General features: G+C 36.5%; 1 protein-coding gene across 1 annotated transcript in view; it reads right to left on the reverse strand.

Moving 5' to 3' along the window:
• LOC140151270 (serine/threonine-protein kinase 32A-like) overlaps positions 1–15408 on the reverse strand; it is a 248083-nt gene that overhangs the window by 206367 nt on the left and 26308 nt on the right. The window contains exons 3-4 of the mRNA XM_072173550.1: positions 11264–11484; positions 7871–8257 (exon numbers count right to left, since the gene is read on the reverse strand). Coding sequence (XP_072029651.1) covers positions 7871–7922 — 52 coding nt within the window. The 5' untranslated portion in view covers positions 7923–8257; positions 11264–11484. The remainder of the gene's footprint in view (positions 1–7870; positions 8258–11263; positions 11485–15408) is intronic.

Consider the following 15408-nt stretch of genomic DNA (forward strand, 5'->3'; position numbering starts at 1 on the left):
GGTTTTGGTAAGCACTGCCTTCTTTAAACACGCCACACGCACACCCCTGTAATTATTGCATGCATCACATACACAAGATATGGGGTGCGGCCATGCATCAGTGTATGGCTCCAACTCAAAATGGGTTTATACCGGATACCCAAGACATTACTGAATGTTACAAGTGATGATCTTGTTATAGTGAGATAATTTTGAATTGACATAATTGTATTGTGGATTTCTTAGGCAAAATAGGGACAAAATTCCAGAAAGCAAATTATGTCTAACAGGATGCCAAAGCCCTATGGCTTTAGGCAAAATGTTTGAAAATATGTCTGAATAAATGTAACATTGTAAGAAATTTATTCCATAGCCATTTGGTTTGATATCCTATTGTACGCCATCTCTTATGTGGATTGGCGGACATTTTTCTAGTCTACCCCAAATCATTTTCTGCTCAGGTTGAAAAAGCATTGAATACCCAGCATGCCACTGACTGAAATCAACGCATGAGTATACAAATATGCCAATCCATCTAGAGCTACCTTGGTTATAGCCAGAACAAACTTGCACAAACAACGGTAATAATTAAATGTACCGACATGAGCAAATGAAGCAATTAGACCTGGCACAAATATTAAAAGGCGGATAAAAATAGACTGGCAACTGACTGCCATATTGCCACAAACACGATTTTAAGCTTGCTTACTTTACGTGCCGTTACCTCTTTCAATAACTAGTTGGCGGTTGCTATGGTTATCAAAAGGGAAAGCTATTAGCATTTACCTATTAGCAATTGTGACCAAGTGTTAAATGAAGAGGAAAATGATGGTTAATTTCAATTTTTGACCTTCGCAAGAAGGGATGTAGTTTTAAATCACTGCATCACAGTGTACAGCAGTGTTTAATCACAGGCCCTATAATAATTTTGGTCCAGTGAAAATTAGACTTGGTTAAATTAGTAAATTCAAGGAATTTTGAGCCAGCATTGGGCCAATTTGGGAAAATAAATGCTTCATTGGCGAACCCAAATCCAGAGAGAATAAACACAGGTGAACAGATATTTAAGCAAAATTGTTACATCGTCATTTGTGAAGCATGTAAAGGTTGTGTGGAATACAAAAATAGCAGTAGAGCACAGAACAATGCATTAATTATATGGCAATTGTAATCTCAATTTCACCTTTTCTAAATGAATAAACTATAATAATGTATATTTCTGATGGTTTGGGGCATTTTCTTCTCATATCAATATTTCCTCTAATTAGATCCTGGGATGATACAAGCAGGTGGTGGATGAAATTGGGATACAATATCATTTTCTTGTTCATATTTTAATTGAACAGAACAAAAATCAAACTTATTCATTGAGATAAATCCCCAGTATGTGTACTGTTAAGTTGGATTTTATTTAGGGTATGTTAAACATTACACTGCAAACACAGTGTCAAAAATGCAACATCAATATTTTTACGTTCAAATAAAATTTGTAATTTCTGTAAAGATTGCCTGCTTGCGATCTAACGTTTGTTGTCTGTAAGGTTGTGTTTTTGATGCATTTTGTAACAATAACAACATGCAGTAACTTTTAGTTGCACCTCCATCTAGTTTTATTATATTTTCTTTCTTGTTGCTTGTTAGCTGACGGAAAATTAAAACAATTATCTATATATCTGTTATGAGATTTCTATTGGTTTTCATCTAACATGTGTATTTTGTACTTTGCATCTATTTAATACCACAAAAGGACTTTGTAAGCATTAACAATGACACTAATATGATAATAAAGATGCTAATGATAATTATAATGATAATTACCATGATGTATGTAGTCCCAATTAGAAGACATTGATATATGATTTTATTTCTTCTTGGCTATTATGTGTTCTAATTATGTTACGTTTAACTAAAGTGACTATTATACTGCCCATTGTAACAATATTCTACTCATTAACATTGTTAGACTCTTTTTCTTGTTACAGTTTGATTAGAAGGAATTGTTAGGTTTTTACACTGAAAAGTACACCCACCTTAAAGGAGGATTTCGTGATCATAGCATCCTCTTTTTATGACATTTTTCAGTAGATATCCACGAAAAAGCTTATTCCCAAATGTTGTTAGTTGATGGCGATTTTGCGTTTGCGAATTATGCATGATTATGTGTATGACACTGCTCCATTGGCCACTGTACTTAAATTTGATGATATTTTTGCTAAACAAATTAATCTGCAAGAAATTTTTGGTACATAAACATTATGTAGCCAGAGGTTTCCAGTGGTATAAAAATCTCAACTTTATTTGAGAAAGGGGGGTTGAGGTTGTGGATCACAAAATGCCCTTTTAAGAGTGATATACAATGTAGTTGATAGGACTTGAATTAATAATATGTGATACTTCTAGCTAGTTGTCACAGGACAATTCTCAAAAAAAAATATTGATATTAATCTGGGATGTTATAATGTAAGGCCCACCGATTATGAGCTGATCAAACCATACATGTCTGTTATTTCTTTCCTACTGCATTGCCATTTAGACACTCAAATTATAGTCATATAAATAGTAACATGGGATGACCTCAGATTTTCATCTATTGATTTTCATACATAACGCTAATTCTCTGGTCATGAGCAAAGCATGCAGTGCTGCTACTACGAAGGGGAAAACATCCCATGGTTGGATTGGAAAATATACTTCATTTCATACCAATACTTTAATCATGATATTCACTATTAAACCTCTCTTTAATCCGGAGTCAAGAGTTTACTATCAATTTTGAATCAATTTTGTAATCATATACGTTTTTAACATGCAGTGCTGCTGCAGTCAGACCTATCATGGTGCCTATATGATAGCATCTAACCAAAATGAAATTAAACAGCATAGGGCCCCTGAGGGAATAAGTGATCATAACCCTAGCCTACTGCCGACAACCGCTAGCTTAAAATCATCAACAAAAAATCACAGGCTCGGGGAGAGAGAGAAGTGAACAAATTATGAGCACAAACAGGGAAGTGTAGCTGGATATGTCTGCAAGCAAGATCAAATTGTTGCCTGCCTAGCAAGATGGATATTAATAATATTATAGTAGGCGACAACTACATGTGTTCAGTTACTAACACATACACTATACATAGTTCATAATTTGTTATATTATTTACAGCTTCTTCATGCTTTGCCTTAGGTTATTAGTGTGTAAGGCAGTTGTGTGTAAGAATGCTTTATAATGTCATCAGCTTTAATTGTATTCAAATTGCTGATTGCTCAGACATATGTAAAAAGCTCTGTATAAACAGTCATCAGCACACAGGCTTTGTTTTAATAGGCATACTTGTGAATCATGCTGTCTTATTAATGATGGTTTGTTCAATTTGTAAAAGGCTATTGGTTTGAGAACAGAAAAATGAAATCTATTTTCATTTTGACATTTCAAACAAATCAAATTGCTATTTCTATATGTATGACATTCACATGACAGGGTGAATAGAATGGTAAAATACCTACTAAACATCATGAATTGCATACCGCCAAACACATCAATTTCTCAGACTTTTTCTCAAAATGTCCCCACCAGCCTCTAATTTCATGTTACATAATATATCACCTGTCACCGATACACCTATATGCATTCATACGTTGAGATTCATTTCAGTAGGTAGATAGATAGATAGATAGGTAGGCAGGGAGACACTCCAACATCAAATACCATCTCAAGTGTTTTCCTCCCAGCTAGAAGTGCTTGTTAGACAATCTGTGAAATTGATGTTGATGATTGGTAACTTAAGACATACTCAATACATAAAATCTATTGCAAGCTTTTCCAGATACCTCAGACATATGCTGACTCTACTCCTATATCAGCAGTAGGAATTTTTTTTCATACGGTATGCAGTGTCTTTTGTCTGCTTACAATGCCCCATTCTCTTGCCTCTAAGAAAAGAAACTTGCCACTTGAAGATTGCCTGTATGTGTTCACTTTCTATATTTAATAAAGGCGCATTTTGGAAACATTTTTGCTTAACATTTGGTGAATGCTCAAAGTGTGTTAAAATCCATTCACTCCCTATTTTAAAGTTTAATGTATGAAAATCACCTTGTTTTTGAAAACTAGATTTGGTACAACTGAACTTGCTATACTTGAGTCCAGTCCTCGTTTACAGAGTTTAGGGTTAGGGTTTATGGTTGGGGTAGGGCAGTCTTGTAATAAGACTAGTAGAGTTGCACCCTATTCGGCAATCGCCCCCTAAATTTTTGTGTAGAAGCTCCAAATTCTTTTCTCCCAAATGTATCCTCCTGCAATATTATGTCGGGTATCAGCTATTTTAATATGCTTATGGAAATTTCTCCAGTTGAGATTGACCCAAGTACATTTGTAACTTGAACCACATGGGATGATATATAATTTACATAGCCTATATGCTACTTGATTGGCATATTCATTGTATTTGATATATATCCTAATAAAAACAATGCCTGCAATTTATGCAAGTCCTTGTAACTTGATGAGCATTAACAAGAGAGGATTTGCTATTAAGTATTATATCTATATCAAGTGGTGATTGTCAGGGATTTCCCCTGCATCTCAAGTGTTAATTATTCTTATTTTATATGTCAATTGATAGTTTAGATTTCCTGTATATATTTAGGTTATTATCTTTGGTATGTCACGTACAGTACTAGAAAGCGTAGGTGCATGGCAATGCAACAGATACAGAACATGAAGGAAGTGTAACATGGGCATGTTCCAACATAAATGGATACATAAACATGGGCTTTTGCATTGTGCCATTTCATCAACAAGATCTGACAGAGAGAGAGGTATATAGGCAGTGCTCAAAATAAGGTGGCGCCCACTGTGGGCCCACTGATACACTTGTCTGTGGGCCCTGGGGCATTATCTGTTGTTGATATTGTGATTCTAAAGTCTTAAAAAATGTCACAAATGTGGACCAGTCCAACATAAAAATTGAGCTCAGGCCCATGAAAATTGATGAGGGCCTGCAGATTTAAAAAAACAAGGGCCCAAATTGCCCTTGGAGATCTTGGCTCATTTGGGCACTGCATGTAGGGCCTATATTATGTATAATATAATAACAACCCCTACGATTTTTTGAAGCACTGCTTTGTTAATGTTTTCTGATATGGATGAGGGAAAATAAGCTGACTATAGATTTATGAGAAAGAAAGAACAGTTCACCGACCAAAAGTGTTACAATTAAACAAGACAACAAATAAATACAAATCCCGACCGGCACACAACTCAACTTGGAAAAAAATGCAAGGGAATGTGCAAGCATGGCATTTGAACCCATGACCTTCCGATATCTAGACAGACACCCAATCCATTAGGCTACCAGCTCCCACTGATAAACGGTGGTTAAAACTGGGTCTAATGTAAGCAGTCGAGGTATACAATACACACAAATTTGTGCTTTAAAAAAACGAATATCCATATCTTGGTCTATCATTTTCCACCGATATGTTCTTGCAGAAGCACATTGGTAAAATCACTATCAAAGCCAACAGGATGTTAGGCCTCTTGCGGCGAAACCTAAGGAGCTGTCCTGTAAGGATCCGTGACACATCCATGACACATCAGTCTTGTCACCATTCACCATTTGAGTTCTCCAGTTGTCTTCATCTCCAGCACCCTCAATTCTCAAGTTTTTTTGTCTGCTGCACCTGTATGTCTAGTCTGCACGTGATCAACATTTCTGCACCCTTGGCATGACGTCCTGAAAGGATCCTGCTGAGTATCAACGTAAACGTAAACACAAACAAATATTATGCAAGTACACAAGTAGGCCTACAGGAGATCATACAGATGCTTAATCGTTTCCCCAGCATAATACAAGTCAAGTGGGTAATGGGGCTACACATCCTGCACAAGAACAAATAAACACAAATCCAGACCTTGAAAACAAAAAGCAAGGGAATATGCCGGCATGGGATTCGAACCCATGACCTGCTGATCTCTAGACAGACGCTCTATCCAATAGGCTACCAATGGTAAAGAACAAATTATACAAATCTATGACTGTCTAATTCTCATATTCATTTTCATAACCTATGGTCTGCATTGGTGGAAAGAAAGAGAATGGATCCTGTAAATGAAAAGACTCCTGTCTGTCTGATTTTCAATGTCATATGGGCTAATCCACTCTAGTTCTCAATATCATTTCTGTGTCCTATGAACTGTGTAAGTGGGGGAAAAGTAAAGGGTCCTGCCCAGCCATTCAGACAATTCTAGTTTTCAGTGGCTGGTCCTCAGTGCCATCTTGGTTCATCTTCATGTCATTAAGGTAAAGGTAAAGGTAAAGGAGACGATCCTGTATAAACAGTGATCGGAGTGCCCATCTCTCTTTCATTGGCGATTGGGCCAGACTCCTCCATGTAATGTTGCTATAGGGGGATCGCTACACCTCCTCTACAGCGAGTCTGTTATATGGACTGCATAAGTTAAGGGATAGGAGAGGGTTCAACCCGTTAGATTACTCTAGCCTGTCTGTTTGGTTCAGTGTCATCTTGGTCCACTTGTATGTACTATAGCTTGCATCTCCTATATGTTGCACAGGAGAAGAAAAGGAAAGTGTTCTGCCATTCAAACTATAGGCTTTAACTGGCTAGCTCTCAGTGTCCATGTGGTTCACATTTTTATGTAATTTGATTGCATAATGGAGAAAAAGGGAAAACAGGTCCTGCCATTCAGACTACTGCAGCCTCATCCAGTTTTCAGCGTCAACTTGGTCCACTTTTAGGTACATATACTATTGTTTCCATAGATGAAAGAAATTTGCTAACAGTCCTGTCAGAGAGATACTCAAGCCTGTCTGGCACTTACTGTCATTTTATGCTGGTTTTGTTTTCATAACCTATATGGTTTCCATAGGTAACAGGAAAGGAAAAGTGGGACAACTACTGACTATCTTCACGAGATGGCAAGTAAGGTGGTAGTGGACCTGGTCACATGTTGTCCAATAATTTCAAAGTAATGTTGTGAAAATCTTACATAATTATAACATATCTCACTTGAGTTGATCAGTGGGAATCACATACTGCAATTATAGCTCCATAGGTCTTGCAGTTCTTGAGATATGGGTCATTGTATTAAAATCATTCATCTGAACTTGATGACCTACTGACATATGAATGTGTATAATCTAGTGGTTATAATTTAGTGGTCTAGTTAGGACCCAAGAACAAAACTTGAAAAGGTTTTTTACACAGTCGGTGCAGCACTTTCACTTAAAAGTGACATTTTAAAAAAGTTGTTCAAATTTTATACTGATGAAGTATGTGGCATGATTGTAAATGGATGAGTTTTATAAGCACAATTATTCAGCTCAAATTCAACATAATATTTAATCTTTAATTTTCATTTTTCATGGACCTCTCCAAGTTAGAAGAAAACAAAAAGAAAATATCAATAGAAATTTGCAAGTATGATGGGAAAAGTTATGGTGATACTTAAGTTAGGGGAATCATGCGAATATGGAAAAAGATTAGGCTATCATAATTCTTACTTTTATCAGCTTAATTGAAAAACAATTGAAATTTTTATCAGATTTTCTAGCTTAGCTATCAGGAAGTCAATAAAAATTTGCCTTCATCTATTGATAACAAGTGGAGTTAAGGATGGATTTAAAACCCAACTACCAGTAGAATACCGATGCCCTGCCAGAACCAGCGGATCAACAGCATTCTAATGTCCTTGAACAATCACCGGTTTTGTCAGGGCTCAGGCGGTTGACCGGTGTTAGGTCTAAAGCCATCCCTTATGAACTGAAGTCAAAAAAATATTGCAATTACCCTCTCAATAGTGATATAAATTGTTCTCCTTTAACTCAACCCCTGCATTTTATGTTACACAAAGCAGCTATTAATGAAACCTTACCTTCTCCATTCACATCAAAGGACTGCTTGCGCCCTGAATGGTTGGCTCCCATGGTGCACCCTATTTTGGCTTCCTAATCCTAACGTCCTGGCCCTAACGCCACAAAGCGTACAGGGACACAGAACCCGCAAAAAGAACTACGTATGTAGTAGGAAAGTGAAACACTTAGGATATTTCGGCACCAAGTCACTCACAGATGGTGAAAATATTGGCAGAGATAATAATTTGAAAATGAATGTCAGAGCATCAGTGCTGCAGACGATATCTTTATATATCCAAAGGTAGCTTGGTCGTCAGGTAAAATAAAATCCTGAAAGACAGTTTGTACCAGGAACTATGACAGTATTCCAAGGAAATAGGCTGCTACTATTACCTATACACAATTTCCTGCAAAACAAGAAAAACATAAAACTATGATTATGATTTAGCGATGGACACGATCAATATGGTGTATGATAGCGACTGGTAGTGTATGGTCTATCATTCATCGACAGTCTCTATTGTTCAACATGATTTATTAATGCAAATGTGTTAGAGCAGATGGGTCTATTAACAACTCACTTCAGGGTTATTATTAAAAACAGTGATACAAACTGTTATATCCCATTAGACACTCAGCATATAAATCAAACTATCACATAAACATACATTTTATCATGTTTTTAAACAGGTTACTTTTAACAATATCAGTTGTACTTATGATACAATACTGTCCAGAATACAAACTTCACTGGAATTACACTGAATTAGCTGGATATTGATCGACTTGTGACCTAACACATGTTATATTGATGGTCAATTTATATATAACATGATCTCAAAATCACAGTTGACAGTTATCTTCAAAGGCCAACTGCGTCTTCAGATGGTGGCGTACTAAAAGCGTTATGGTGATGTGATTTTCATCACTAATTGCCTGAATTGCAATTTTTTCCCTGTTAACTCATTTGTAAATACATCCTGATGATGCTAGCAAGTATTGGTTTTTACCCTTACCGAAATGAAAGCCTTCATTAGGCAGTTATTAGGCAGTCTGTTAAGCAGTTAATACAGGCAGTCACTTGAAGCTGTTGATATATGAAGCTCTATATAGACCTGAAAGCACATAGGCAGTACCTAGACCTGTAAAATGGGCAAAATGAAGCACTATAGGCAGTTCTTAGACCTTCACCTTCAGCTCTAATTTAGGCAGTTCACCTCAAATGAAGCTCTAATTTAGGCAGTAAATCGAGCCTCAAAAGAAGCACTAATTTAGGCAGTTGACTGCCTAAAATGAAGCTCTAATTTAGGCAGTCAACAGTCTCTAATGAAGCTCTAATTAAGGCAGTCAAATGAAGCTCTAAATTAGGCAGTTGACTGCCTCAGATGAAGCTCTAATCCAAGCAGTTGCAGGGACATGCCTTTTGAGGAGAGTGAGAGCAATCACTCTAGCTGCTCTCCTTAAATCCGATATAGGAGAGTGATTTTTAGCTCTCCTTAGTTGACCATTTTCTCCTTACATTCTATTGCAAATGCACTATAAAACAGCTCTCCTTGAAGGCTCCATCGGACCTAAAACGTTCTCCTGCAATTCCAAAAGACACTCCTTGCCATCGTCAACAGCCTCGAATAAACCGGAAGCTTGTGATTTTACAGGAAGATCGCTGGATGTCTCCCGATTTGCTGTGGAAACTTAATGTTTTCATGAATCGAAGTACTTACTTTCCTTTTTGGTTATTAATTATTGGGGAATGTTTGATTGTAGCATATGCCCTCAGCTGACAATCAATCGACATGCCATAATTTCTTTCAATGAAGCCTCAAATCTCAGCAGGCAGCCAACAATTAAAGCAATTTGCAGTCTTTTTCTGGTCAACATGACATCTTTTCACCATATTTTTGTTCATTTTGACCCATTATTTGAGCCATGGTGTTCGAGAATCTGAAAAGCGGGGGGGTTAGGGGTAGGAGCAACAAATTATTTTGATGATGCATGAGATTTTACTCATTTTCCAGCGTTTTGCGTGAGATTTACTACCTAGGAGTGAGATTATACTACCCTGGCGTGAGACCGTGAGAAAGTGACCCAATGCGTGAGACTCACGGCCAATGCGTGTGTGCACCGCGTGCGAAACCAGGAGTTGAGTGTTTACAAACACAGGAATTTGGAGCTTCTCACAGTGGAGAACTCAAGGGTTGGGATGTCTTTTTCCGGCATTTCCTTCAATTCGAGGAGATCCATAATTGTATTTGTGCTAAGTTCTCACACACCTCCTCACATTCCTGTGAAAACTCCTCCTTTTGTATGTAAATTGTGCACAGTTTAATACAGTACTTCACACACTATGCTTTTCTGTCTCCTCGTTTAGACTGCGCTACGAATAATCATGTATAGGTGTGAGAGTTGACAGCCCTGTTCCTGACTAAATGATTTTGAGTTCCAAGCATAAATTGTACACCATATAATGACATGATAACACAAAGTAAAATGCAAAACTAAAATCCAGGGCCCGGACAATTTTTAACAATTAAGTTAGGTGCCAACCCGGGCCCATCAGTACACCACATGCTATACTTTATGCATAATATTGTACCCGGGATTGTACCACTATACCTCCGATCCCCAACCTTTAAGACGTATCAGTTATTGCCAATGATATGAATCCAATTTGCAGTTGCTAGAAAGCAAGGTTATCACAGAAAACTAATTTTGGATACATGCAAGTGCATACTGCAAAATTCAGCAACCTGTGCACACATTATTTGTACATGCAGTTGATAAGCTTACAACATTTATACTGCTTGCAATGCAACCCTGCAAACCTTTAATTTACCTGTGCATCAACAGTGTATAATCATCTGTAGTATAAAATTCCCCATAAAGAATGAATGATTTGTGTGAAGAGACCATTAAAACACCACCATCTAAAGAACAGCTTGTTGAATCCAACAGCAAATTTGAAATGGCAGTTGGTGATCATGTGACCGGGTCATGACTTATGCAAATTAGCTTCTGACTGTCTATTAGGTCTGACTGCCTATTAGAGCTTCATTTGGAGCTTCATTTTGATGATGAAAAAATCATAAGTATTAGAGCTTCATTTTGATTAGATAAAAAATCAAAGTAAATAGAGCTTCATATAGTGACTGTCTATTATAGACCTTCATATCTGTCAAGCTCTTTTGACTGCCTAAGTCACAGGCCTTCAACTGCCTAATTTTCCAGCAACTTCTTGTTGATAGTTTGATTAGGCAGTCATTTGTCTTCGACTGCCTATGAACTGCCTATTAACTGTCTATTAGGCAGTTGTGTTTGGTAAGGGTACATCTAAACAAGTCCACCTGCTCACTGACAAACAGGAATCAATTGTATGAGAATCCTCTAATCACAACCATACAAGACTGTATACTCACAGTAATCAGTTTAGTTTGAGAATGATTGTATCCTTGATTGTCCTCCTCCGCCTCCTCCTCGTTGTCTCTGCATCCTCTGTGTACCGATGATATCACTACACATATAGCGGGCCTTTAAAGTCATCCAGGAACCGTATACAGAGTAGCCTGATAATGCGAGTGCTGCTAGCTAGTGCTTGCCTCATGGAAGGTTGCCAGTGTTGTTATAGTAGAATGAAACACTGAAATGACAGATTGAAAATGACATGTACTAATATGACTGACTTATTCTTCCTCTATTACACACTATCAATGCCGCAATGCCGCAAAACGACATGTTCTTTCTCTATTATAACGGTACACTGTGAAAGTGTGAATTAAATCATGAACTAGAAAATATTTAATTGTAAGGTATTAATTGCAAATCAAAAAAAATCAGTAATTGTATTTAGGATTGTGATAGCTATTTTAATTGGTTCAAACAAATTTTGAAAGAATTTTTTTCTCTCTGCAAATCCTAGTTTATTACTTTCAAAATAATTTGATATAGTTCTGAAATGTTTGACTGATTTGGGTTGCAATATTTCTCAGCAAGTTCCCTATATTGTACCCAATAGTTTGCTTGCTATTTTATTCTGTTTATGATTAGTTCCTCTGCTTGAAAATATCTACAATCATATTTACATACAATCCAGTGCAACTCACCCAGTTTTATAAACATTTTAGTTATTATAAGTCAAGTTTCAATTCTATTATATTTAGAATATTATATCATGTTTAATAATCAAGTACATAAAATGAAAGAAATTATAATTTGCTTTAAAACATGGATTTGGAGTAACCCAGGGACAGCAGCATGGTGGGGTGGGGGTGGTCGGTGGGTGCCCCTTATGATTTGCAAAAAAGAGAAGAAAGGAGAGAAAAGAAGAGGGAGGAGAGAGAAAAAAGAGAGGGAGAGAGAAGAGGAGCGAGAAAGACGAAGAAGACCCATTCCCCTCCCTGGCCATACAGGAAAGGGGAACCTACCCCCTTTGGACATCTGTGCACCCTGTGGAATACTGAACGACACAGATTTTAAGTTTTGGGCCCATTTTCATAATTTTCAGCAAAATTTGCAGCCCCGAAGTCGGGCCAGTGAATGAAATCCAAAAAAAAAAAATCAGTTGGAAAATAAATAAATAAGGTTGAAAATGGTGCATCAAATGGCTTCATTCGGGTTTTCATTAAAAAAAATTCTATATTCTCAAGGTGGCACATCCCTTCTCAGACATCCACTGTGCCACACAAGCATGATGACTGCCACTGTAGGGCTGCACAACAATCTTTCAAAGATTAGAAATTGCATCACCCCCCTATCAGAATACCCTGGCACAGCCCCACACCACATTTCGCCAAAATACATTCTAGAAACGCTTGCTGTTAGAATAAGAAAAATTTTAATTGTAATTATTGCACAGGTCACGGCAACACTGTGACCTTTCCGGAAAAAGCCGAGTGGCAGGTTTTTCAAATAAATATTTTCTGTGTAAAAACTGTACCATCAGATAATTAATGGAATATATGAATATTAACTGTACATCTATCACAACACTTTTTGATAACAACTTGCGTCACAATTGATCTAGTATAGAAGGTAGAGAATTTATTTCAATCTTATATACGCCATTTTTTTTTTGGAATTAAGTGAAAATTAATTCTGTAAAAACTGTATTTTTTTAATGTAATTTTCACATTAGACCCGACAAAAGATTACCGTTTTGTTGTTATGATAATCTAATCTTTTGATTTAAGTAAATAAAATTAGGGGTCTAATGTGGATTTAGGATGCAAACTGGAACAATCCAATGCCTTGTCAAAAGCATTTGCTTCAAAATGGAGTTCGGATGCACTTCGTAATACAACTTCCGCCACTACGGGAAACCACATGCACAGCAGAGCACGTGGCGATATCAAAATCGATTTTATGTATTGTGTATGTAGGCCTATTCACAGAACCCTCGTATTAATTGTCTCTATGCGCTTGAGAATTCAACAATATAAATAATGGTAGCTTTATTTAATACACATTAATGTTTTAAGCAGATAAAATTCCAAAACATGATGTATAGTAATGAAGTTGCGATTTATTAATATTATATGTTTAAATTTTCACGATGACACTGTCAAGTCCTTCGTGGTCGAGCGGTCTAAGGCGCTGGTCATATGGTATAGCCAACGAGCTGCGCCGTGAGTTCGAACCCCGCCTCTGCCAAACTTTAAAAGAAGTAAAATTAAAATTTTACTTTTTAAAAATTTCATATTGGGGAAATGTGACTGGGAGAATTTATGTATGGCGTGGGTGGTGTGGCACAGCCCCTTGCTTGAGTAATCTGTCATTTTGTATAATCAATTGAGGGGCTCATTGACTCCACATCATTCAGAAGTGCTATTGTGTCATAGAAAGAGATAAATTATTTTGTAATACAATTCGCTATAATACCAGCAATGGTCGATGACATGCTCTGTGGCATACCTCAAAGATCACTTGGAAATAACAGAATCTAGGACCTCATTTGCACTAGGATGTCATAATTTGATTTGACTCATTTGCATCATTGGGTGTTTTCACGTATCAGCAAATTGATGTTGTCTTTAGGGAAAGTTGAATGACAAACACAAATCAATTTCACTGAGGCTGATTATACTAGTAAAAGATAGCGACCAAGTCAACTTAATAATGCTCCTCAATCAGAGATGCCAATGGGTTATGAAAAAAAAATCTGAAATTTGCGAACGGAGGGAGCGAAGCGACCGAAGTCTCGCCCCCACGGCCGGGGTCCAGGGGCCGCTTAAGGGCCCCTGGTGGGATCCAGGGGCAAAGCCCCGTCAGAAATTGAGGGGCGAAGCCCCCAAAGCCAGAGGGTTTCTACAAAATTTTACACTGCAGGAGACACCATTTCTGAGGGTAAAATTACATTGAAAAATAAGGTTATTTTGAGAAAACAAGCCTAGATTAGCAGTATTGAAGACTATCTATTATACATGTAATATTCTTTAAGGCTTGTTTTCTCAAAATTATACCATAAAATATGCAAATTAGGTACCTAAGCACAGGCAATTTTAGCAGAATTAGCACCCAAAAAGGCCATTTTAAACATAAAAACCAGTTTTAGACTTTTTGAAAAATGCTTCCTTCATCCCAAAAAAGTGGTTTTAAATGTTCAGTTTCCTATACTTTTGTACATGTGAGACATTTTCCAAAGTATTTTTGTGGCCTAATAACATGGCCTACATGGCTGAAATGGATATATATAATGCGTAATATAAAAACGATGATTCATCAAATTTTTTACAACACCACTATTTTTTTTTTATATTTTCAAAAAGTAATTTTGGCCAAAAAAGCAAGTTATATGCCCTAAATTACTTCTTTTTTATTTAATGTTGAAACCATAGAAATACTGCTGCTAAAAAAATGCCAATTTATGTTTACAAAGTTGGATAAAGTTGTACATTTTAATTACTTTTACTTCTACTGAACAGCTAGCAATGTATACTAATTCAATGTGTTCCTGACTGTTCAACAGAAGCAAAAGTAATCAAAATGTACAACTTTATCCAACTTTGTAAAATAAAATTGGCAATTTTGTTTGTTTGAAGTAGCAGTATTTCTATGGTTTCCAACCTTGAATAACAAGTAATTTAGGGCCTATAACTTGCTTTTTTGGACAAAAAATATTTTTGAAAATTAAAAAAAAAAAAAAAAAAAATTTTTAAATTTTTTTTAGAAAAATCTGATTTTTTGGAAAAATACAAAAATCGGAATTCGATTTAAATCGGAAGATTGGCATCTCTGCTCAATAGCGACTTTCAACATTCAGTAGCAACTTTGGAAGTTGCTTGCAATGAAATAGCAACTGTACCTGCTTACACTATAATTCAACTGGATTTTATAGCACATATGTCAAAAATAAATTTGGACTCCTTCCAATCATAAACAGGGTTTAGTATAAATTTCTTTTTCTTTATAAATTACTCATATCCCTCCATCGCATCGCATGCATATTAATACACAATACTTTTTCCTAGTGTTTTGATCTTGTTGGAATTGCACAATACATGTAGTTATAAATGATGCATGAAAATTCCATTTTCCCTAAAAATTCCACTTTATTTACCATCTTCTC

The sequence above is a fragment of the Amphiura filiformis genome, chromosome 1 (assembly GCF_039555335.1).
Source record: "Amphiura filiformis chromosome 1, Afil_fr2py, whole genome shotgun sequence".
NCBI lineage: Eukaryota > Metazoa > Echinodermata > Ophiuroidea > Amphilepidida > Amphiuridae > Amphiura > Amphiura filiformis.